Raw genomic sequence first — 22,878 nt, 5'->3', positions numbered from 1 at the left:
GACTATGCGATAAATCATTATAAGAAGTTGCCCACTTTCTACGTCTGTGTGTTTAATGTCACAAATTCTTATAGCTGTTTTATGTACAATATGTCTAGATAAATTTAGAAGAGAAGGGAATGTTGACAAAACCCAAGTTTCAAGAGACAAAGCTTCTAAATATATTCATTTAAAAGAAGCTGCATCTTAAATGGCACATCTTTCAATCCAGGTGAAGAATATATCTTCAGATGTTACACTTTAGCAAGAGTATCATGCAACAAAGTAGCATTAAGCACAAAGCGGCAACCAAAACATTTAGCCAAAGGCCTTCTTCCCCAAAAACTTGGTTTTGACCCGACAGTGAAAGAATAAAATGTTCTGAGAAACAGTGGGTGCCTAGATGAATATTCCTTCCAGTGGGTGCCATCATCAAAAAGGCCCTCATCCCTTTGTTCTCACAGGATGACCAGTTAAAACTAGAACAAATGCAGAGGATTTTATCAAAGAAGGTGCTCTCCTGGTTCCAAAAAGTTACGGATTTTTTAAAGTTAAAGAATCTTGAACTGAGCTTAGAAACACCAGACACTATACTGTTTCTCCCCTTCCTTCTACGGTACGATAAATTCTACCTTACAACTTCTGGCTTCCAAATCCAGGAACACAGGTAGTCCTCCAGTTACAGCAGTTCATTTAGTGACCATTCAAAGTTACAATGGCACTGAAAAAAAGTGACTTATGGCCGTTTTCCACACTTATTCCCATTGTAGCCTCCCCATGGTCACATGATCAAAATTCAGACCACTTGGCAACTGGTTCATATTTATGACGGTTGCCGCGTGTCCCGTTGTCATGTGATCAGCTTCTGTTACCTTCTGACAAGCAACTCAACGGGTAATCCAGATGCACTTAACAAACCTGTGACTAATTTAACAAATGCAACAATTCACTTAACGACAGCAGCCAAGAAAAGCCGTAAAATGGGGTTAAGCTTAACAAGGGTTTCCCTTAGCAGCATACATTTTGGCCTCAATTCTGGTCATAACTCAAGGACCACCTGTATGATAAGACATATTTGTATGGGGGGGGAATTCTTGTTAATTGGGATTAGTGGTGGGTGGAGATCTTCTCAGCTCGCCCCTTCCCAGCTGAAAACGTGACAGAAAAAACGCCCAACCCCGCTGACACTTCCGCCTAAGTGCCCGTATAACACGGCGGGTCAGGGACGCGGGAGGAACTGCAGCCGAAGCGACGCTTTGACTGTAAACCGTGTGACTTGAAACGTGCCTTTTCTCAGCAAACTCCGAAGTCAAGCCCAGAAAGGCAAGAGCATTATTATTATTATTATTATTACTATTACTATTACTATTATTATTATTATTATTATTATTATTATTATTATTATTATCATCATCATCATCATCATCATCATCATCATCATCATCATCACCATCATCATACAGCAGCACCCAGAAAGGGAACAGGTGCGGGAGGGGGGAGGGGAGTTGGGAATCGGAGGAAAGGAAACGGCCGCTGCAATTGCGCCCCATTCTCCCCCCAACTCCACCCGCTTGCTCCCCCTGCCCGCGGACTGCCGTCTTTCCCTGCGGCTGGCGGTGCAGGAGCGCGAAGGAGGAGGAAGAGCGGGGGGGGAGGAGAGGGGGGGAGCAGTCGGCGAATCCCAGCGGCGGGGCGGCGGCGGGGCGGGGCGAGGAGCGGAGGGAGGGAGGGAGGGGGCCGGGCCTCCTGACGTCACACGGGCTCTCTCCTCCAGCAGCCTCGAAGGGGCGGCGATTGCGAGGAGACAGCGGCAGCACCCGGAGCGGCAAGCCCAGAAGCGACCGGAGCAGCGTGAAGGCGACGGACGCGAAGGGATCGGCTCGTCCCCTCCGCCCCGTGCCCTGCGGTGACTCCGGGCGGGGTACTGTGGGGGTGTTCCCCCCGCGGCGGATTTCGCCGACCTTCGCCCTCGAGCAACCCCCTTCCCCGAGTCCACTGAACACATGAGGTTTTTCAGGTTGACCTTCAAGTGCTTCGTGGATTGTTTCTGAGTCTCTGCAAAACCCCTGCCCTCCCCTCCGAGCCGGCTACCTGCCCCAGCGAGACCCAGCCCCAGCTCAGACTCCACTCTCCGCCGTATCCCGCTCGCCTCTTGCGAGGGGGCTTCTGCCTGCGACCACCCCCCGGGCACCCCTTCTCTTCTTTTCTCTTTCGAGCATCACCTCGATCCGTCTGGAAGAGGGCGACCGGGACTCGGGAATCCCCCCAGGCACCATGGCCAAGGGGGCTTCGTCGGAGAGCGGCGGAGGCGGCGGCGGCGGCGGCATTTACAGCGTCTCGGTCGAACCGCAGGACAAAAAGACGGGACCCCTCGCAGCCGCCATGTGCCAAGGAGCCTCCGTCGGGAGCAAAGGGGAGGCCGTGGACTCCTGCAAGCCGACCCTGGCCTTGCCGCCCCGAGAAAGAGAGACTTGGACCCGGCAGATGGATTTCATCATGTCTTGCGTGGGCTTCGCCGTGGGGCTAGGCAACGTGTGGCGCTTTCCCTACCTGTGTTACAAGAACGGGGGAGGTGAGCAACCTGCGGCCGTGAGGGCTGGGTGGAAGGGACGATGGGGGCGGAGGTCTCCAGGATCCTTATACTCTTAAGGGGGGGGAATCGGTCATTCTCCAGAGAGTCGGATGAGAACCCATTAGGATGCCTAGCTCTGGAGCCTGCAGCTTTCACCTTAAGGAAGCTTCAAGATCCAGGCCCCATTGGGAAGAACAGGGACCTGAGAAAGCCTTGAAACAGTGGCTTTCTGGGCTGACATCCTAGACTCAGGAGTAGTTTGTAAGGCAATCCAGGCAGGACCTCGAGTTGGCAGCAGCAAGAGCAGACGATTAAAGGTGCCCTGGAAAGGAAAAAGCTCTAGCCTGCTCCCTTCCCAGAGTGGAATCTTGGCCTTTGGCTTAGCCTCCAGGCTCTTTCAAAAGTTAGGGCTGGATCTGGGAATGGGGGTTTAATATGCTCTGCAACGGAGGGTCTTCTCTGTCTTCTTCAGTAGGTGCACACCTACCTGGAATCGAAAAGCCTCAGGCCCGGACCCCACAATTTAAAAACAAGACTCGAAAGTGAGTCAGTTCATCACTTAGTACATTTTTGTAGGCTGAAGGGATGGAATTCCAGAAGTGAGATTGGACAGGGAGGAGAAATCTTTGTGGGAGATGTCCTGTGGGAGTCCCCCAAAACCTCATCCCATCAGGGGTATTTCCAAAAAAAAAAAAATCTGCACAGGAGAAGGTTAAGCTCCTTGGAAGATGCAAGGAATTTATCTAGACTGAAACATGAGCGAGGGTGAAGATAGAGCTGTGATCAGATAGGAAAGAAATCCTGCGTTCAATGGGAACATTGAGAGGCAGAAAAGGATACAAGTAGTTAGCACCGTACACATCTGTGGTTAGGCAGGGAGCAAAGGGCAGCTGCCAGCTTGCAGAAAGGAGTGCCATCAGGGCAGAGGATCGCCTTCTCCTAGCAAAGGTGGAGAGAATCATGGCTGCTATTCTGAAAAGGGGTGCAATATAAACACCTCCCCATCTTGCTACTTGTGGATCCCAAAGTCCCTCAAGAGGGAGCAGATTGAAGGGAAGCAGGAAAGTTTTCCCAGCCCACTTTGACTGTGGGGACTCACTTCTTTCCAGCTGCAGTGTTTTGGGGCTCCTGTATCACCTGGCCTCTTCTACCATAGAGGGACTTAAGAAAGAACTTGTTCTTGTTTCCTTTCCCACTGCAACAAGTTAAGTGGGCCACATGGTGGAATGAAGACCCAAGGCTCTTTGAGATTATTTTGGTGCTTTAGTTGACAAACTAGAAAGATGTTGTGTGTATGCACATACACACATGTGTGCTTGCCCATGAGCATGCGAGCGCACCCACACACCCACACACTGATAAGAATGAGCCACATCCACAGGGTATTTCTCCTGGGCCCATCCTGAGTTATCCTGCAGATTCCATGGTTAGATTCTTCCAAATCTCTCATTCACTTCCTTCTTATACAACAACTGAGCCTCCAGAGTTGCATCTCCTTTCAGGACACCCCAAGTCAAATGCCTCACCCCTTTCAAAGTTGGAGTTGGGGGAATAATTACAGGGGAAGACATGGACCATGTGGGAACACCAGAGGGGCAAAGAGAAAGCATAGCTGGCTGAAAGGAGGGCCACAGCATGGTAGTCCTTTCTGGATGACTGAATCTCTCAGTGGCAAATCTTGCTTTCCTCAAATTTTATTTAAATAATGCAAAATAAATTTAGAACAAATTGTGAAAGGGCATTTTATGCGTGAATTGGTCAGAACAGAAACTTCTAGCACCTTTTGGTTGCTTTCCAATCCTCCCCAGTAACTGCTTTGTCCTCCTATTTTCTGTATATTGGGAAACGTAATTGTAGAAAGCATGTAGTTAATCACGTTTCACAATATAACATATCTGGAGAACATCCAGCTTGAAGTTTTAAATGTGACAGAGCATGTGGATTGGAGGAGGAGACTGTTTACATGCTTGTTATCACATTATTTCTCACCTTCTTTCTAAATAATTCCTTGTGGCATACATGGTTGTTGCCTTTCTCCCACTTTACCCTTACAACCCTGAAGGTTAAGAGAAAATATCTGGCTGAAAAGCATCCAGTGAACCTCATGGGTGTCTAGAACCTGGATTTATTGGGCCCTCATCTGGCACTGCCCTTGAGTATCACATGTAGCTGGCTTCCTTAAAAATATGGGTGTCCTTTCCCCCCCCCCACAATGTTGTCTCAATAACCTCCTGGCCCTGGAGAAAAGTAGCAAGGCCATCCGTGGTTTAATAAGCCATAAACATTATATGGAAAGCAGTTGTGTTCTGGCAGGAGCCAACGTGCACTTGGCGCAGGGATTGCTGCCGAGAACTGCAGAGAATCCCAGGAAGCACGATCGTTTCACCAGACCCGTTTCCACCATCTCGTCGCCAAGAGGGCTCCTCTGGCACTCTCCAGGCCATATAGCCCATGTGAACCATTCTGGGATCTATCCCTTTTCAATCAATGAATCTGAGGAGGGATGCAGAGGACAATGAGAAGCCAAGAAGAACACATTTCCACTCTGATGTGTTTAACTGGTGCGACATCATGCTTTGCCAAAGGCCATGGGAAGGACAAATCTACTGGGGACTGGATTGGAGAAAAAAAAAGGAGACGCGTGTCTCCTAGGCTTAAGCTAAGTTCCTTCTCCCAAAGTGGAGTTTAATCCCAATACATAGGAAAAAGAAGAGGAGTAGAATACCCTCCGATGTATCTGTTCAGGGGCACTGCCCCCTCTGTAAGATTACCATGGCCAATCCCTGCACATTTAAAGTCCCTGGCTTTTTAGGTTTGCCCCAATCCTCCCCTAGTGTCTCTTTAATTAGCAGTGAAGTAGGGGGAGGGGCTCTTCTCCTTCTATTTTAGAATTTTCTGACCTTTGTAAATGGGGGTTGGGATCCCACTGTCTCCTTGTCACTCCCATTTTGATCCGTTATCTGTGCAGCACAAGGCCAAAACTGCTATCTCATTCTCCCTTAAGGATAGGTGGTTTTCTCCTTGCTGCTTGTAGGAGAGGAGAACTGAAGAGCAATACTGTTAGGCCTGCCATGGGCTGATGTGATGCACATTGCGTCACACTCACATGCTGCCTGGCTCTTGGGTAAAACAACCAAGTCCAGCTGACGCTTTTGCAACTATTTCTCTCTGACAAGTGCTGTTAGTGATACTTGCAGACTTGGGCTGGTGACTTGGAATACAATCTCCATTCCGATTTGGTGATCTTGGACTAGTACCTATTTTTAACCTTACCTAACTTCAAAAGTCAAATTAGAATGTGGTGAGAATTAAGTGGGATGTTCAGCATTTTGTGCTTGTTGGATGAAAAGCGAAGCAAAAAAACAATACAAAGACAGTCTTTTAACACCCAAGGACAAGTGTCTCAATTTAGCAAACCCTGCAAAGGACCGATAATATCTTTTATTTTGTTTTTTGCAAACCAAGGCACCTCCATCACCAATGGTACTTTGCCTTTTTCTCTTTGCATTTATTGATTCAGAATGCTTCCTTGTTATCTGCCCTTTCTGTTTAAGACTGTTGTACGTGCAAATGAAAAAAAAAGTACTTTGGCAGACTACAGAAGAAAGACAAAACTCTCAGCTGCATCCCTGGAGCCAGTTTTCATCTGATATTTGCATGGGACAAATTTAGCAGGTATCAGTCGCCCTAAGCCCTAGCTGTTTCTTTTTCAAGACAGAAGAACAGAAAGTGAAAGGAAAAGAATAAATGACTTGCTCAATCCTGATCTGAGATGAAGCAGTAGAAACTGATTAATCACAATTGAAAAGACAGGATTTAGACAACCCTACTATTTTAAATAGGCACCTTCTGAGAAAGATGCATTTATTTCCTCTTTCTCCATTGAAAAATTCTGGGATCTGTCATTCCTGAAAGTTTAGGCATTTCTGGTCAATCTTGTTATGCTAATAAAGAATGGCTTCAGCTTGAGCTAACAACCAAAGAGATTGCCAAAACTTTGAACTTGACAAGTGGGTTAGAGATGCTGTTATATTTTATGTGTTTTTGGAGTGGCACATGACTTCTGTCACCAGAGTTGAATAATTCCCACTTGAGATCCAGATCTTACCCAGCAACTGATACTGGGGGGTGGAGGTGGGGAATGGGGAAGACATTGCTTTCCACCCTTGAGGCCAGCAAGGAGAAGCATGCAACCTGATCTCATAACCAGGATGTCTTATTTGCCGATCAGCTCTTACAGAGCATGAGTTTAAACTGCTCTAATAAAGTTTCGAAGCTTATTAGGAGTCAGAAAGGATAGAAAAAGTGATCCAAACAAGCAGAGGAGCTGGATGGCCAAAAAAGTTAGGTAGGAAAGAGGAAGTTGGAGAAGGCAGTGTTTGGGGATAAAGCATATTGTGAGAATGGCTGGGGGATAGTCCAGGGTTGAAATAGAGATGCATTCTTCCAATTTCTCCAAACCTCCTGGAGTAGAATCAATTTTTTTCTCCCCCTTCTGGGGAAAATGACTGGGTTGTCTTGTGCTGAAGCTGAGATAATCGCCTGCCTTCCCCTTTGAGGCCCTGAGAACTTTCCTCTTTTACTCGGCTGACAGCTGGGAGAAATTTCTTTTGTGTAAAAGCCACAGCATGGCACAGAGCAGGCCAGAGCTGCTGGGGGCAAATTTCAGGAGAAAACTGTTGCCTCATTCAGTGATATATGGGTGGAGGGGTGGAGGTTTCTACCATCAGAAGTTGTACCCAAGCTGGTGTGCTTGGAGCATCGTACCTGGGTCAGCACATTCGCAAGTGCCAGTGGTCACAGCATTTGGTAGACATGTAGCTGCAGGCTCGCCTGGGTGACTTGAGATGAAGAGCCAGGATAAAATAAATCTGTGGGTTTGTCAAAGGGGTATGAGGAGATCACAAGGAATGAATGATTCAGTCTTTCTGGCTCCGTGCCCTCAAAGGCATCTCAACACCCAATCAGAAATGGATCGGTGGCCAGGATCGGAACAAGAAAAATGCCAGCGCTTTCCTTCAAGTGTGAAAAATTGCTGCGGACAGAACAGCGACCGCTTCAATTCATGAGATTTCATTTTTCCAGTTATCACCTTGCTTCTCCTTCTAACTCACCAAGAGATTAAAACATCTCATTCTTCAGGCAGCAGTCAACGCTTTCTCATCGTTGGTCTCATCTATAAATGTTGGTCTATGAAAATATGGTGAATTCAGAAATGCACTTTGATCGCCTCTATTCCTACTTTGAAGGGGTCACTGAGCTACTATATATGCATAAAGGCAACACTGGAGACATATTTATACTGCGGATGTCTGACAGTTTTCTCCAATGTGTGCCTATCTGTGTATGGTCACCTGGCCTCAAGGGCTGGGGAAAAGGAGAGCTGTAGCTTAATTCCTGTGGGAAGGCTGTTATATTAATTGCATCATAAATTAATTTTCAAGCCTGTGATCTACAATTTGGAAAGATTGCTGAGAATTCTGTCAGCGGTCTCTCTGTCTCTTTTGACAAAAATTTCTAAAATTCATTGCACAGAGGGAATGATTGTCCAACCAATTTATTTCATGATCTAACCCTGGTATTTCCATCCATTCACTATGCCTTTACGGAGTCGACAATCGAAAACAGAAAGAGAGAATACGAAAACTGATAGGAAGCCATTTTAGCCTATTTATTTAATGGAATGAGGCATACATTTTAAGTGTTCCTTAGAACAGGGGTCTCCAACCTTGGTCCCTTGGTCCCTTGAAGTCCACAAGTCTTAAAGGGACCAAGGTTGGAGACCCCTGCCTTAGAAGCAGCCTTTACTATTGCATATCACATATTTCAGACCTTAATGGGCCTGCAAAAGAAAGGGTAGTTTTTGAGTCTGGGCTGATTTATAGGGATAAATCTGCGTCTAGTTGTAGGTATCAGACTGCAAGTGAGAATTTGAGACTGACTTGGGTTTCTATGCAAAACAAAACAAGATTATGCCAGAATTGTTTTCCCTGCATTGCTATCTTTCTGCGTGCAGGGATTCAAAAAAGAAAATGAAATATTGAGTCATATGAAGCCTCACCAATACTCTGAAATGAATATCTCCAATGCATTGGAGTAAATCTGAATAAATGCTAGATTTCAGGTAAAGCCACGCACATACTCACATCCAAACACCCACTTGTATGTTTCATTCACTTGATATATACCATCTGGTTATTAATGCAATAATAATGTTTGCACACTCCTTTGAACCATTAATTAACCAAAACCACAATATACTCACCTACCCAAATCCCAAGATGAATGTTAATCAAACCTAGCCACATTCCAGGAATGCGGCTGCTACTGTTTTTTCAACTGATCTGGTTAAATGTGTAAATAGAGGCTCAAAATCCCATATCATCTTCGAGTCAGCCTTAGCACACATACCCTAAGCCATGGTGTACCTTAGCTACTCCATGTGCAGAGTCACACATTCACCGCCATTTGCATTTCCTGGGTGATAGATGTCCCCACCTATATGCGGCAATGAATGAATTCCCCAATCATTGCCTTGTTAATCCTCATGGGAAAGAGTTTATATCCCCAAGATTATCCTTTTAACTAGGGATTGGGAGGACAAGAAGCAATACTTGGGCCTTCCCTTAACCCAGGGATCTGTACTATAAATAGCCTCTTTGAGGTGATTCATGCTGAGGCCCACTTGCACACACGTATTTGGGAACACACCAGCCTGTCCGTCACAGCCATGAGGTTGGCACGCTTGTGAACAACGGTGACAGGAAAGTTGTTTGGGGAAAGAGGGAAACAGATCAAGATCACATGGTGGTGACCAATATGGACAGTACAGGGGAAGCCCACAGATCTTTTCTGATCTTGGGAGCCTGAAGAAGCACCTATGATTAGATGATCAGAAGACAAAAGTCAGAAGGAAAATAATACAGAACAACAGAGTCTGTTTTTTATCTATCTCCTTTCCAGCTCCATAGCAGCAGCTACCTTAAGGATCTGGTTTTCCTCTGGATATTTTGCAGACATTTGTACATACTTTTGCCAGCTAAATATCTCTGAATGGAGAGCAAGGATGCATTTTAACTCAGCCAGCTTTCTCCAGCATAACACCCTTAACACGTTTGAGGAACATGATCCAGCCAGCAAGGCTGATCCTTAATTGTGCAATCTCAAAATACTTAGAATGTGACAAATTGAAAAAGGTTAGGTTAAGTGGTGGCAAATGAAGAGGTCTTAAAGGGGAACTGGAAAGAATTAAAATACAGTGAGTATTACAATTCCAAGTAACCACAGAAATCACAAATTTAGGTACTGATTGAAAAATAGATCCAGATTCTAACCTGAATTTCATTTCATTGGCTCCTCCCCGACCTGCAAAAAACCTTCTGAAATTCTTGCATATTTTAAACATTATGACATCTGAAATTAATTTTCAGGGTGTGCCAGGATCTGATGGTATCACAGAACTCCAAATTGACTGAATACAATTCCCACTGAGAATGATTTCAGTTGACACCCTTGCACTCCTCTCAATCCACAAACTGAAACAAATAAATTATGAAAATGGCATGCCATTTTCCACAGTTTATGGGGCAGGACTCGGCTTTTCCTAATGCACAATTTAGATTAGATTTAGATGCTGTTTTTAAAAATGTTTTTAGTATAACAAACCTACAAATTATCTGTACTTATGGGAACAGCTGAAGTGGTCTAGAACTGAAGAATGACAATGTTGCTTACTTTGTGTTGCTCCCCTGGCTACAGGTGTGTTCCTCATCCCGTACATTCTTATTGCCCTCCTTGGTGGGATTCCCATCTTCTTCTTGGAAATTGCTTTGGGGCAATTCATGAAGGCTGGAAGCATCACTGTATGGAACATAGCGCCACTTTTCAAAGGTAAGAATCTCTTTTTCCAATGAATCCCCTTTCTTCTCTTTATTCCTGTCAGGGTTCGTTGTGTGAATTTGTTTGTTCACGGGGAAAGGTTGAGCTACCTTCTAAGAGCATCTTCCCTCAACTTCCCAAGCCAGAACATCACTGTGGGATCTTCAGTGAGAACCAAGGAGATATCAAAAGGTCCAATAGATTGATCTCTGAGATGTTCCCAAATTACGGTATAGTAGAAGAATATGCGAAGTTGGCAAAGATGGGTCAGGAGGTATTAAAGAGGTGTGGAGTACTTGGATGCATGGAGAAGAATTGCTTAAATATAGACATCGTGGCATACAGTACAGAAATAATCAGGCTGAGATCACTGGCTTTTGATACCCAAAACGTTTGTAATCAATATGTCAGTGAAAACCTACTTGAGCAGACAGTATGTAGTGTAAGATTACACACTGTAATCTTAGAAGCCAGGAAAAGAAGTCCTACTTTTTTCTTTCTTTTACTAGCAATTAGAAATGGGTCTTTTTCATCACTCTTTCCTCCTGCATGCAAAGCCAAATTAAATTACTGTTTGATGAAAATAGTGTTCTGTTTCCAGAATTTAAAATATGGACATTTGGCAAATGTGACTTACGTTTTATATCACTCATTGTCATTGTGCAACAGTGTCATATACCCTTTAGGGATAATAGCCCATTCTTTTTTCAAGTAACTGAGTTTCTCCAAACAGGACTGGGATTTGCTTCCATGGTGATTGTCTTCTACTGCAACACGTACTACATCATGGTACTTGCCTGGGGCTTCTACTACCTGGTGAAGTCTTTTACAGCCACCCTGCCTTGGGCAACCTGTGGGAATCCCTGGAACTCCCAAGAGTGTGTGGAAATCTTCCGACATGAAGACTGTGCCAATGGCACTGCCAGCAGCAACCTTACCTGTGATGAACTTTCCGACAAGCGGTCACCTGTCATCGAATTTTGGGAGTGAGTTATGGCATTGTACCCTTCCGTCCTAAGCTGACCTTCCAGTTCTCCGTTCTGAGCAGGGCCGTGCTCACCTGCATAGGTGGAGATCTTTGATCACAGAGCCGTCCCTTTCGGGTGATCACCCTTTCTCCTTCTGTTTGCAGGCACAAGGTGTTGAATATTTCAAAAGGCCTAGAGTATCCTGGGGCCATCAACTGGGAAGTGACCCTGTGCCTCCTGGCCTGCTGGGTCCTTGTCTATTTCTGCGTTTGGAAAGGCGTCAAATCTGCAGGAAAGGTAGGAAGCTGTAGGGAAATGGTCTGAGTCAATGTGGAAGGGAGGAGAAGGTGGGGAGAAAATTGTGAATGAATTATGGTAGTGGTCACATGAGACTCCAGAAGATGGGTAAATTCCTTCTCTTCAGAGCACCCACTGGCAGTCGCCTGCTTCCTGAATCCTCCCTGCTAAGTGCTCAGCAGCCCACTCTGAAGGCTCTTACCTGTGGAGATGATGTGGCTCTTGAAGAAGGGGCAAGGAGGGCCAGGTGGAGGGTGAATGGAAACAGGTATATATGCAGTCCCGGGGATGAGAAGAGAACATTGAATGAAATGATGACTTGAAAATAAACATATGGAGAAAAGTGCATTTTGGAAACAACAGGTGAGGGGAGGTACGTGTGACTGGTGGGTGCCTACAGTTGGAAGGATTGGATTGATTTTTGGAAAACTGAGACATGCAGGAGGTGAATAAGCCTTAAGCAAACCTCTGGAGGCAAAGTGTTTTCAATTAAGGCAAAGAAGAATGGTGGCTGCTAAGCATAGAACAGTAGACCCTCACAAAGGTCAGTCAGGAAATGGAGAAAGAGCAGGACTCAAGTTAAGATTACAGTTAGGGTGGGGAAAAGGTGTCTAAAAGAGCATTCCTCAGACTCCACTGGCTCCTGATTTACCGAGTATTATCCTTTGTAAGAGATCCTATCCCTCATCTCACCTGAGACTTCCTGAGGGAAATCTCTACACACATAGTTGGTATGTTTTTGACATTTGATTTGTACACCAGCCAGAGTCCCTCTCTGAGGGAGAAAATTTAGGCACATTTCAGGGTCCCTGTTTGCAAAAAGAGCAAAACAGAATTTCTGCAAAGTGGGTGGAAAGTCTCAGCTTCTAAAGGGGTAATCATATTTGTCCACTACAACTGAGGCATCAGCCTTGTGATTTGACTTCTTAAAATTAAAAGTTAGATCCCTGCCTTAAATTTATTCTGCAGCTCTGAAGAAAATAGTAGTGGTTGGACATACAAAACTGCCTTGTCCAGTTAGGTTATCAATAGTGTGATCCCTGACTAGAAGCAATTCTCCTGGATTGCAGGGGAGATAAAATGACATCTGGTGTGGCAACTACTGTACAGAGGCCTCTATTTTATCAGGTCTGCCAATTCCAAATACAAATGCAGCCAAGGAATGAATTCAGATCTTAGACATGAATAGTGTGGCCCACGATCTATTCTTTCTGAATGTAAATAGGGGCCTTCCTTTGCACATATCAAAATTTCTCTCTGAGTCATATGTTCCACCCACCCAGATACCTAATGCCTGCTTCTCTTTTTCCAATGCATAGCCAGTGCATCTAAAATCCCACTCGTCAGCAAGTTCCATGCCTAAGAAAGGCTGGCATTCTCAGCAGACAGCCACTGGAGTTGAGGGGCCATAGCCCCCGGGTCTCAGCAGACAGGCACTTGCACATGGTGCAGCCTCTCACAGCTGGCCACTCTTGCAGTTCCTGTAGCCTTAGCCAGGAGGAAGCAGTGCTGAAAGTCAGCTAGGCTGCCTGTCCAAAGTAGCATTCTTCCCCTTCTGGCTGCAGAAGCCCAGAAGGTCCCTTAGGAAGGACGGGAAAGCATTCAGAGGCAGCCAAAAGCTCTTAAGTGTTTATCATGATACATGTTGGAAGACGATTTTTGAAGTCGTGCCTGAGCACTTTTTCAGGGACAAGCCATCAGTTATCCATTCATGGGGCTTCTTGTATCATTGAATAAAATTAAGTCTACTCCTTGAAGCTTTTATCTTCTATACATTCTCAATATCTGTAATTATTTTTTTTTCGTTGGCAACAAAGGATGCCTTATAATCCGGATCTCACTCAGTGGTTCAGCAGGCCTCTGTCTCTGAGCTCATGAACGTTAAGGATCTTCAGGTCAGCATCTCTGAGAACATAACGTAGCTTTAAATTTCCTGATGCTGCAGGAGATGAGTCACCGCTGATTCTTTAATCTTTGTCTTCTGCTCCTCCTCTCCCCCAATAAGCAGAAACTTGGAGAGATATGCAGCAAGTGTTGGAGACCCGGATGTTGATTAAAGAAAGAACATATATACATGATACCTCTTATAACTTATTTGTACAGCAAGTCCCCAGGTTAAGAACACCCTAGTTTAAAGATGACCCATAATCAAGAATAGAGCCTTCTGTGGCAAAATTCAAGTTAATCACACAATGGTTCAAGTTAAATACACAATGGTTCATTACACAATACTGTTGTACTATTCCAGCATATATACAAAGTAGAGTTAAGGATAGACCTGGGGAATGGGACTTATTCTTAAACTGGGGACTACCTGTATTTTCCCATCCAAAAATATTTTGCACTTGAGGCAGATTGTAAAAGCAGCATTTCTCTGATTAGGGTATATATATTTTTAAAAGTACATTATTTTAGATTCACAGAGCTGCCTGGATTATATTCAGTATGATTTGTGATGGAGGGGGTGAGTGAAAATGTCCCTCCCCCCCACACACCTTTTCTTACTTTTTTCAAGTGGGAGGAGGGAAGATGCAAACAAGTTGGGTTAAACCTTGCCAATAGCTTTGCCTCTTTTGCAGCCAAAACATTCTGACTATGGAAAGTCAGTAGTTTGATTGTCACCTTCTTATGGAACTTCACAAATGAACTAGGATACCACATGCAGTCCACAGTTTGACCGCCTCTGACTTAAATCATGGAGTATGGGGAAAGTACTTGCAAGTACTTCCAAGGATTGTTAGAATATCTGAGTCAGAACTTCCCATAAGAGTCTTTCTCCTTCTTTGAATGTCCTTTCAAAGACATCTCGATTCCCTGTCAGTCATCTCCTTCTGCTAACGGAAGAGCTTTCTCCATCCATGCACTGTTTCCTATTCAGACGTTCCAACAGGCATCAGTAGTAGGGCTAAATGGTGCAGGATTGTGTGCTCCATAAGAATAGGGGTGCTTGATGAAGAAACCAAGCTGGTTCCAAACTTTCTGTGCTTATTCTGTGCAATTTCCCTTCCCATTAGTCACCATTTTTTTCCTAAAATAGCAAAGAGGGAAGATATTCCAATATTTTCTACATCTTAGAACAGGGGTCTCCAATCTTGGTCCCTTTAAGCCTTGTGGACTTCAACTCCCAGAGTTCCTCAGCCAGCAAAGCTGGCTGAGGAACTCTGGGAATTGAAGTCCACAAGTCTTAAAAGGACCAAGATTGGAGACCCGTGTCTTAGAACGTATTTGACGCAAAACTGTATTCAAATTGGGGGGAATACACAGTTCCCAGAAGGGATTGGCCAGGAAGTTTGCTTAGCTAAAAGGAGAAGCGCAAACCCTAGAACACACTGAATGCTCCCTTGGGGTGCACTCTAGTGTGGGGAAAATCTACGGCAATTGTCCAAGGAGCAGGTCAGATGTCGCTTCAAGGGGAATTCTGCAATAAGTTTTAGAGCAGCCCCAAGGCTTCCCGCACTAAAGTAGAAAGCCACTCCCCTGACCCATTAACCCTCTCCTATGCCTGCAAAGTTTAAAAAAAAAAAAAAAGAGCGGAAGGAAGATCTTGCTTTGCATAGAATGTATTATTTGTCACTTGGTTTCTTGAAAAACTGATATCCTGGATTCTTTTTTCCTGGCCTTGTATCCTTCACAGTGACAGCAGGCAGGGACATGAAGCATTTTCCTGGCATAAGCAAGAGGGAGTTTTATTTAATAGTGACATGAGAAGCACGCACACAGCAAAGGTGTAGGCACATGGCCAGTTTTCGACCAAAGAGGCTACTACTAAAAGTCCACAAGGGAAATTGATGAGGCTTCCTCACTGCTTGTTTTTAAGAAAGTTGAAAGTGTTTGTGTTGCCGCCTGTGTGTGCTTAATTGTTGGGCTGGGCTGGGCTGCAAAACAATTTTGGCTGCTACCAGTTTTAAATTAATGTTTTCCGTTAATAATTCAATTTGTAATTGCTGTTATTTAATTCAGTTTTAACATTTTATGCAAACTCTTTTGAGAGAAGTGTGGTTTGTAAGGGAAGTAAATATTAAAGAAATAAACATTATTAAAAAGTTGATTTTTACCCTTTTTGGGGGAGTTAGTAAGTTGACAGATTGCCTCCTACTTTGGTCTTCTAAACTGAATAGAAAGCAACAAAATAAATCATTTTCCATAAAAGCTTAATTCCGGCTCTCTTTTTTCCCCTTTCCCCCAAACATAGATTGTCTATTTCACTGCTACATTCCCTTACGTGGTGCTCATTATACTGTTTATTCGAGGGGTGATGCTGCCTGGAGCTCAGGATGGGATAATTTACTATCTCAAACCCGACTGGTCCAAACTGGCTTCCCCTCAGGTAAGTGAGAGGCATACGGAAGGGAAAGGGTTAATATAGACCTGCCAACTGGTTAACCAGCTTTTGTACTGCGGTGTCATTAGAAATTAACAACACACAAACTTGCACAAAGGAGAAGTGCTACAATCGCAAAGTAGATAACAAGCAAAAAAGTGAACAGGGACAAAATATAAATTGTCCAAGATTTCAGCTGCCAAATCTCAATGCAGTTCTGCAACGAGTTCAACTTCAGTGAACTGGGTTTTTATTTGTTAAAGGACTTGCTAGCAGCGATAGCTAAAGCTCTTCACCAAATAGATATCAACCACACACCCCTTGTTAATGGCAGCAGTGAGTGGCTGCCTAGGGTGCAAGGAGCACTTGGAAAGTTGGCAGTTGTATGCAAAGGGACGGAGGAAAGATTTTTGAGTTCTAGCCCACTGTATTTCAATCTCTCTCTCTCTCTCTCTTTTTTTTTTTCCCTTCTTCCCTCTCAGGTGTGGATTGATGCTGGGACCCAAATCTTTTTCTCCTATGCCATAGGACTGGGGGCACTCACTGCCCTGGGCAGCTATAACCGATTCAACAACAATTGTTATAAGTGAGACCCCATTTCCTACATCACTATAAGGGGGCATGGCAAGCAGGCAGAGCATAGGAAGAAGAGGCTATGCTGTGTAGAATGATCACCATCTCCTCTTTATTCCCCACCCCCACCCCCCCCACCCCGCCAGGGATTCTCTCTTTTTTATACCTGCCCTGCAGGAAGACACTCAACAGGCAAAGCTCTGTGCATCGCTTCAGTGGGATAGGAGATTTGCCTGATGAACCGTGATGGCCGCAAAGCTGGATGGTCACACAGTGGCAGCTGTGTGGCTCTGCCAAACGGTAGAAAGGATGCCAGCGGATTGCTGCATGCATCTCCAACAGTTGTTGGCTAGGCAAGAGCCAGGTTCTCTTTCTTGTTTTGTTCTGCTGGGTTGCCAGGACTAAGCTGTCTGTCTGGTTGATTTGTCCAGTCTGCAGATGAATGATAATCAGGAAAAACAGGGCAGGGCAGGGCCAGGAAAAGCAATGGGTTTTTGTTTTTTTTCCCTTTTCACTCTGCCCTCATTGGGTCTATCTTAAAAGATAAAGAATCTCTCCCTACCCCACATACACAGGCTCCTTTGGCAGCAAACCCACTGAACGACAACATGTATTGCCAACAATAAGACTATGCTGTCCTGCATCAATGGGGTTTATAGTCCAAGATATCTGGGGGAGGGGCTCCAATTTGGGGGAAGCAGAGGAGAAATATTCTAGTGTGCCTTTTTTCTGTCATCTCATCACTCTGGGGATCTTAATTTCTAATAATTAGTAATTTTACTGGTTCAATGGTTATCTCGATTTCTGGGGGATGTCAAGGACATCCTAAGAGATTTTATTCCTAGGCGATGAGTTGTGTTTGTGAACTGTGGCCTGAAAAGCAGGCAGCATAGGAAAAGCAGAAACACACACACAGACACACACACACCTGTCTCATTAGCTGGGGACCACAATCTCTTACTGTGCCACTGTTGTTCTTCTGGCCAGCTGTAAAGTCCAATCCTACACAATACTACATACCTGTTACACTAAGATCATACGCAATAAGTTGGAATGTATAACTGTAGAAAGAAAAAACCATTCTTTGAAATTATTTTGGGTAGAACATGTAATTTATTACTTATTGGAAGCTGAAGTCCCAGAGCATCTGACATTCTGGTATATATTTTTTTCTCATGGAAACTTCATGCACATTAACACAACGTGTGTCTTTTTAGCCATGTTGGAAAAAAATAGTTGGTAATCTGGGGTGCCAGGGAAATCTCTTAATAATCTACAGCAGAAAGCCATTCAGTAGGGATCTGATTCTGCCAGGGATTGCTTAAGGGCACTCACAGATTATATCACACTGCTGACTAAGCCAAACAGTACAGGATAAGACATTTCTTTAGTAGCTACTCTTCAAAGGCTGCCAAATGCTGTACATCTAAGCTATTGCCCTGTACACATTTGTCTGGGGATAAATCAGACTGAATGCACTAGGTTTAAAACTTGCATTATTAAGGGAAAGTGTGATGGAAGTTTATCTATTTAAAGAAGAACAATATCCCATTATAATATGTTTCGATTGAATAATTGCTTCACCTGTTTACTGTATATGCCAGATTCATCAAATATACTGTATAAGGAAATAGCAGAGAGACCAAGCATCTAATATTCTTGGGGAAATTTCCTCTTTCCCCGTATCATTGACAAAAAGGTTCAAGAGCTGCTTTGCTTGGAAGTCGCTTTCCTTTCTCCCCTTCTAACTAACTCACTCCCCTGGGCTAACTCACTCCGTTCCTGTTGCTTGTTCTGAATGCTCTGTGGCCTCCTTGCCCAACCTGTCCTGCTGTCAGTCCATAACATCTCCTCGAATCTGTCTCTAAAGTGCATGCATGCAGTGTGAAATGCCCAAGGGTCCCTCAGCCTCCCTTTCTTTCTTCAGCTGCCGCTTGTACTGGGCTCCAAGGCACAGCCTGTCTTGTAAGCTCGCTCATCCTGCAAAACGCAGCTAATCCTCTTTCCACCTTGCCCTGCTTTCCTCCATAGTGGAAACACCTTTGATGCCCTCGCTTCCTTCCACAACTCAGCCCAAACTCTTTCGTAACGATGGGTGGATGCACATAACAAACGGGCCACCATATCTTGCTGCTGTTTCGTTAGAGCCCGGTCCCATGCAGGATAAGACATGTTTATATCTGATTTCAGTGTCCAAGATTCTGTAACATAGAGTTATGCACTTGCCTCTGTTACCTGAATGTCAAATGGAATTTAGGGAGCATCAGCTAGGAAGCTGTGCTTGGTATGGTTTATGCTGAGGGATAAGCACAACAAAGCCCCATTTTGTTGGATCACTCTTTCACAGTTGTCGTCCTTTGTCTTTTCTCCCCTGCAGAGATGCCATCATTCTGGCACTGATTAATAGTGGGACCAGCTTCTTCTCTGGTTTTGTAGTCTTCTCCATCCTAGGCTTCATGGCTGCAGAACAGGGAGTTGATATCTCTAAAGTGGCAGAATCTGGTGAGTGCTCATGAATTCAGGGATGGTAAAGCAGGTTGGATGAGATGCTTGGCTGTTCTCCAATTCTGGGAGAAGTGCAATTTTAAGAGGAAATAAACACATTAGCGGTCAGGTGCAGAACGTAGTTTAGTTGCCTGGATTCTTAAAATTACACCTATACCTACAATTACACCTTCTCCTGCTATACCAGAATTGTTTGATATACTCCATTTTTATCATTCCTTCCCATCCTATCAAGAAGATGATCAAGGGGAAAGATCAGCATAATTGGAACTACCCCTGTGCATCCGGTATTTCCAGACTACCGCAAAGGCGTGACGCATCACTATACGCACACAATTTAGAATTTACAGATTTGTAACACTGAACAGGGTACACATAGGGCTGCATGCGTGTACATTGTGAGGTTTTCCTACTAGCGGTGTCATTTTGCCAGAATGGGAAAAAATAAATCTTGGCTTTCATTTCAAAGCAAAATTGTATTCCAATCCATCCGAAACAGCTCTTGAGAATCTAAATGAAATCTTGAGACTGTCTCAGTCCTCTATTCCGATGCAAAAAGTAAAACAAAAGTCTACCTGTCTTCGAAAGTGTGAGTCTGCATAATAAAAGAAAGTCGTGTTGCTAAGCATTTTTGGGACATTCTACTTGAGACGGCACCATGCTTTTCGGGATAGGGGAAAAGCTGGCTAGAAAGAAGTGGCCATTTGTGATTGATTACTTTTTACTGAACTGGAAATGCAGGGGAAGCTGTTCCTTCTCCCCTGAAGCAAGAGTGTTAAGCTAACCTTCTTTTGTTCCTCTTTTTCTCCTCTGCAGGACCTGGGCTGGCTTTTATTGCCTATCCAAGAGCTGTCACTCTGATGCCAGTTGCTCCTCTCTGGGCTGCCCTCTTTTTCTTCATGCTGCTGCTTCTGGGCTTAGACAGCCAGGTGAGACTTTAAGGGGGAGGGGCAGAAAGCAGGAAGCGAATGAGTAGCCAATACAATACCGAGAATGGCAGGAGATTCATTATCCTGCCTTCAACATCTTTGCATGGAGTTCTCTAGTCTCCATACTTTGCTTCTCTTCCCCTTCCACATCAGTTTGTAGGTGTTGAAGGCTTTATAACTGGGATCCTGGACTTCTTCCCATCCGCACATGCCTTCCGATTCCAGAGAGAGATCACCGTGGCCATCTTCTGTGTCATCTGCTTCTTCATTGAGCTGTCCATGGTGACTGAGGTATGACCAACACTGAAGCACCCTTAGAGGATTTCGAAGGGGAGGGAAGGAGGGGAAGGGGGGTGAAGAGCAGAGCCGTACAGGTCTGCACAAGCTTAAAGAGGGAGGTTTGGGACATTCTGGAGGTGACCAACCAAGGCAGTAAATTCAGATCTCCTCCTGAGACAGGTTAACCCCCTGTTGACAATTCCTACATAAATATTGTAAAGAATGGTAAAAGGCATGTTTGTGGGTTTGGGAAGAGCGATTTGCCCGATGGATCACAATGCTGCCCTTCATGGCACACCAAATGCACTGTCCCAGCATCTTTCAGACTAGAACTACAATAAAAAGCCAACTGAGAAATAATGTCAATCTTTCAATTGTGGGCAGAGAGAATCTGCTCTTAAACATAGGCTTAAAACAAAAGCACGAATTAGCATGGTTCATATTCCACTACGTACAGGCAACATATATTAAGCTTTTGTTCCTTTGATTAGTCCATTCCAATCTAGACATTCATGTTTTTCACATGATAGTAAATCAGCTGCAAATCTCCTTGTAAAACTTCAGATTCTGCTGATGTAACAGCTTAGATTTAGCATGGTTTGTCTAACAAAGCTTTCCAGAGTATTCTTTGCTGGCCATTTCTTGCAAAACTTGGAAGTATATAAATGTATGGATTTCCCAAACAGCAGGGATTTATCAAAGTATAGGCTACAAGGCCATGCACATTTATCTTCTAGCCTGAGAACACCCAGACATCTCTAAGAAAAACACATAGGATTTCATTGTTAATTTTGGGAAAAAGAAAAAGGTTTTCTATGAAATGAACTCTGTGATCCTAAAGACCTTTCCTTTAATCCTGGTAGCTGGGGTAATTGTCAATTATTCACTGTTGCTTACAGTCCACGAAATTGGCAAGTATACCCGATTATAGTTACATAATATGAAACTATTTATATACGGCATGCACACAATGCCCAAGCCAAACAATACAGATAGATGAAAATAAAGCATTTGTAAGAGGTGTATTTGCTAATGGAAACTTATTTGAAAAGATTTGTTGGTTACTTACAGGTAGTCCTCATTTAATGACTCTCATTTAGCAACCGTTTGCATTTATGACAGTGGGAAAAAAAGCAGGAAAAAATAACTTTACAATCAATCTTCTTATATATGACCTTCACAGGCCTTAAGGCAAAAGAAAGCTGAAGGAAGATCATATGCACAGATGCAGTTTCACTGAGTGACTGCTTTGCTTAACAGCGAAATTACCAGTTCCTAAACAATTGTGGTCACTCAGTGAGAATGACCTCTATTGCTTCAAGTTGCAGTAAGGGTAGTTATATACTTTTCTCTGACTTTAGATTAAACTCTTCTTTTGGACACGTTGTCTCTTCGTATTCAGGGAGCTCCCACTTATATAGTATAGATGGACCCACATATCTGGTTCTGGTTGGCACAATACCTATTGAAGCATCTAAGATCAGGAGTGGAGTTTCAACTTCATTAGTGGGACAGGCTGCTGGCAGCAACATTTGGAGGCCTGACATTTCCCATTACGGTTCTAAATTGGTATGATTTCTCTTTTGTAGATTCCCATTCAAGATTTTGGAGCTTTATTCCGTTTAGCAGCTCCCCATCATTTTACTAAGGACTTCCTTATAATGTGCCCCCTTTATGTCCTGCCCACTGAGTTTACATTAAACAGGTGTCCTCTGCTAAAGCAGGGGTCTCCAACCGTGTCAACTTTAAGCTTGGTGGACTTCAACTCCCAGAATGCCCCAGCCAGCAAAGCTGGCTGGGGAATTCTGGGAGCTGAAGTCCTCCAGGCTTAAAGTTGACAAGGTTGGAGACCCCTATGCTAAAGCATCCACAGAGCTGTAACTCCTGCACCTACTGTCTCCTTTTGTTGTGACCCAGGCCCAAGTAGGTAGTAGGAAACTCAGTCAGTGAAAAAACAAACTTTATTCGAACAGCTGAGAATTACTTCATTTCCAGCGTACTTCAACTAAATTAAAGCAAATTCCTCCCAACACAAATTCCTCAGTCCTATCGCAAACCTTGGTCCAATTAGGCAAACTGCCAAAGGTCTTTCTTGGCAAACGTTCAGAAGACACCGATACAAAAATAAATGCAAGAAGACGAAGCTACCAGCATTGTTTTCTGGCAAAGCCCAAATGCCGTTGCTGGTTTTTTTTAAGACTTATGGGAGGGGCCAATCATTTCTTGGCCCTACACCCAAGTCATCCTCTTTGCTTGAGCTGCTCTTGCCTTCTGGCAGCTCTTCTCATGTGTGCATTAGGAACAGGCTCCTCCTGTTCTTCTGCCCCACCACTGTCAGTCTCTGGAGGCTCTGGAGTTCGCACCCCACTCCCCGATGGCCCTAGCCCCACTTCAGCCTCAGATGCAGAGCCCTCATCCAGGCCTTCCCCAGCCTCCAGGACTGTCCCATGCTCTTCCTCAGCCTCATTGTTGTCCAACTCTGTTGCCAGCTCCGCAGGCTGCTGGCGGACCACAACACCTTTCAGTGCCAAGCTCAGATAAATTCTTCAGTGGATGTAGGAGCAGGTTCTATACAGC

At 44.4% G+C, this 22,878-nt stretch overlaps 1 protein-coding gene across 1 annotated transcript in view; it reads left to right on the top strand.

The window, feature by feature from the left end:
* The first annotated feature begins 1,770 nt into the window (after nt 1-1,770).
* SLC6A8 (solute carrier family 6 member 8) overlaps nt 1,771-22,878 on the top strand; it is a 34,757-nt gene continuing 13,649 nt past the window's right edge. The window contains exons 1-9 of the mRNA XM_058173913.1: nt 1,771-2,551; nt 10,310-10,441; nt 11,163-11,415; nt 11,562-11,694; nt 15,887-16,021; nt 16,498-16,601; nt 18,966-19,090; nt 19,910-20,022; nt 20,176-20,313. Of these exons, the coding sequence (XP_058029896.1) occupies nt 2,254-2,551; nt 10,310-10,441; nt 11,163-11,415; nt 11,562-11,694; nt 15,887-16,021; nt 16,498-16,601; nt 18,966-19,090; nt 19,910-20,022; nt 20,176-20,313 (1,431 nt within the window). The 5' untranslated portion in view covers nt 1,771-2,253. The remainder of the gene's footprint in view (nt 2,552-10,309; nt 10,442-11,162; nt 11,416-11,561; nt 11,695-15,886; nt 16,022-16,497; nt 16,602-18,965; nt 19,091-19,909; nt 20,023-20,175; nt 20,314-22,878) is intronic.

The sequence above is a fragment of the Ahaetulla prasina genome, chromosome 2, assembly GCF_028640845.1.
Source record: "Ahaetulla prasina isolate Xishuangbanna chromosome 2, ASM2864084v1, whole genome shotgun sequence".
In the NCBI taxonomy this organism is placed as follows: Eukaryota; Metazoa; Chordata; class Lepidosauria; order Squamata; family Colubridae; genus Ahaetulla; species Ahaetulla prasina.
Note: the sequence above shows the minus strand (reverse complement) of the source record. Positions and strands in the feature narration are given on the sequence as shown.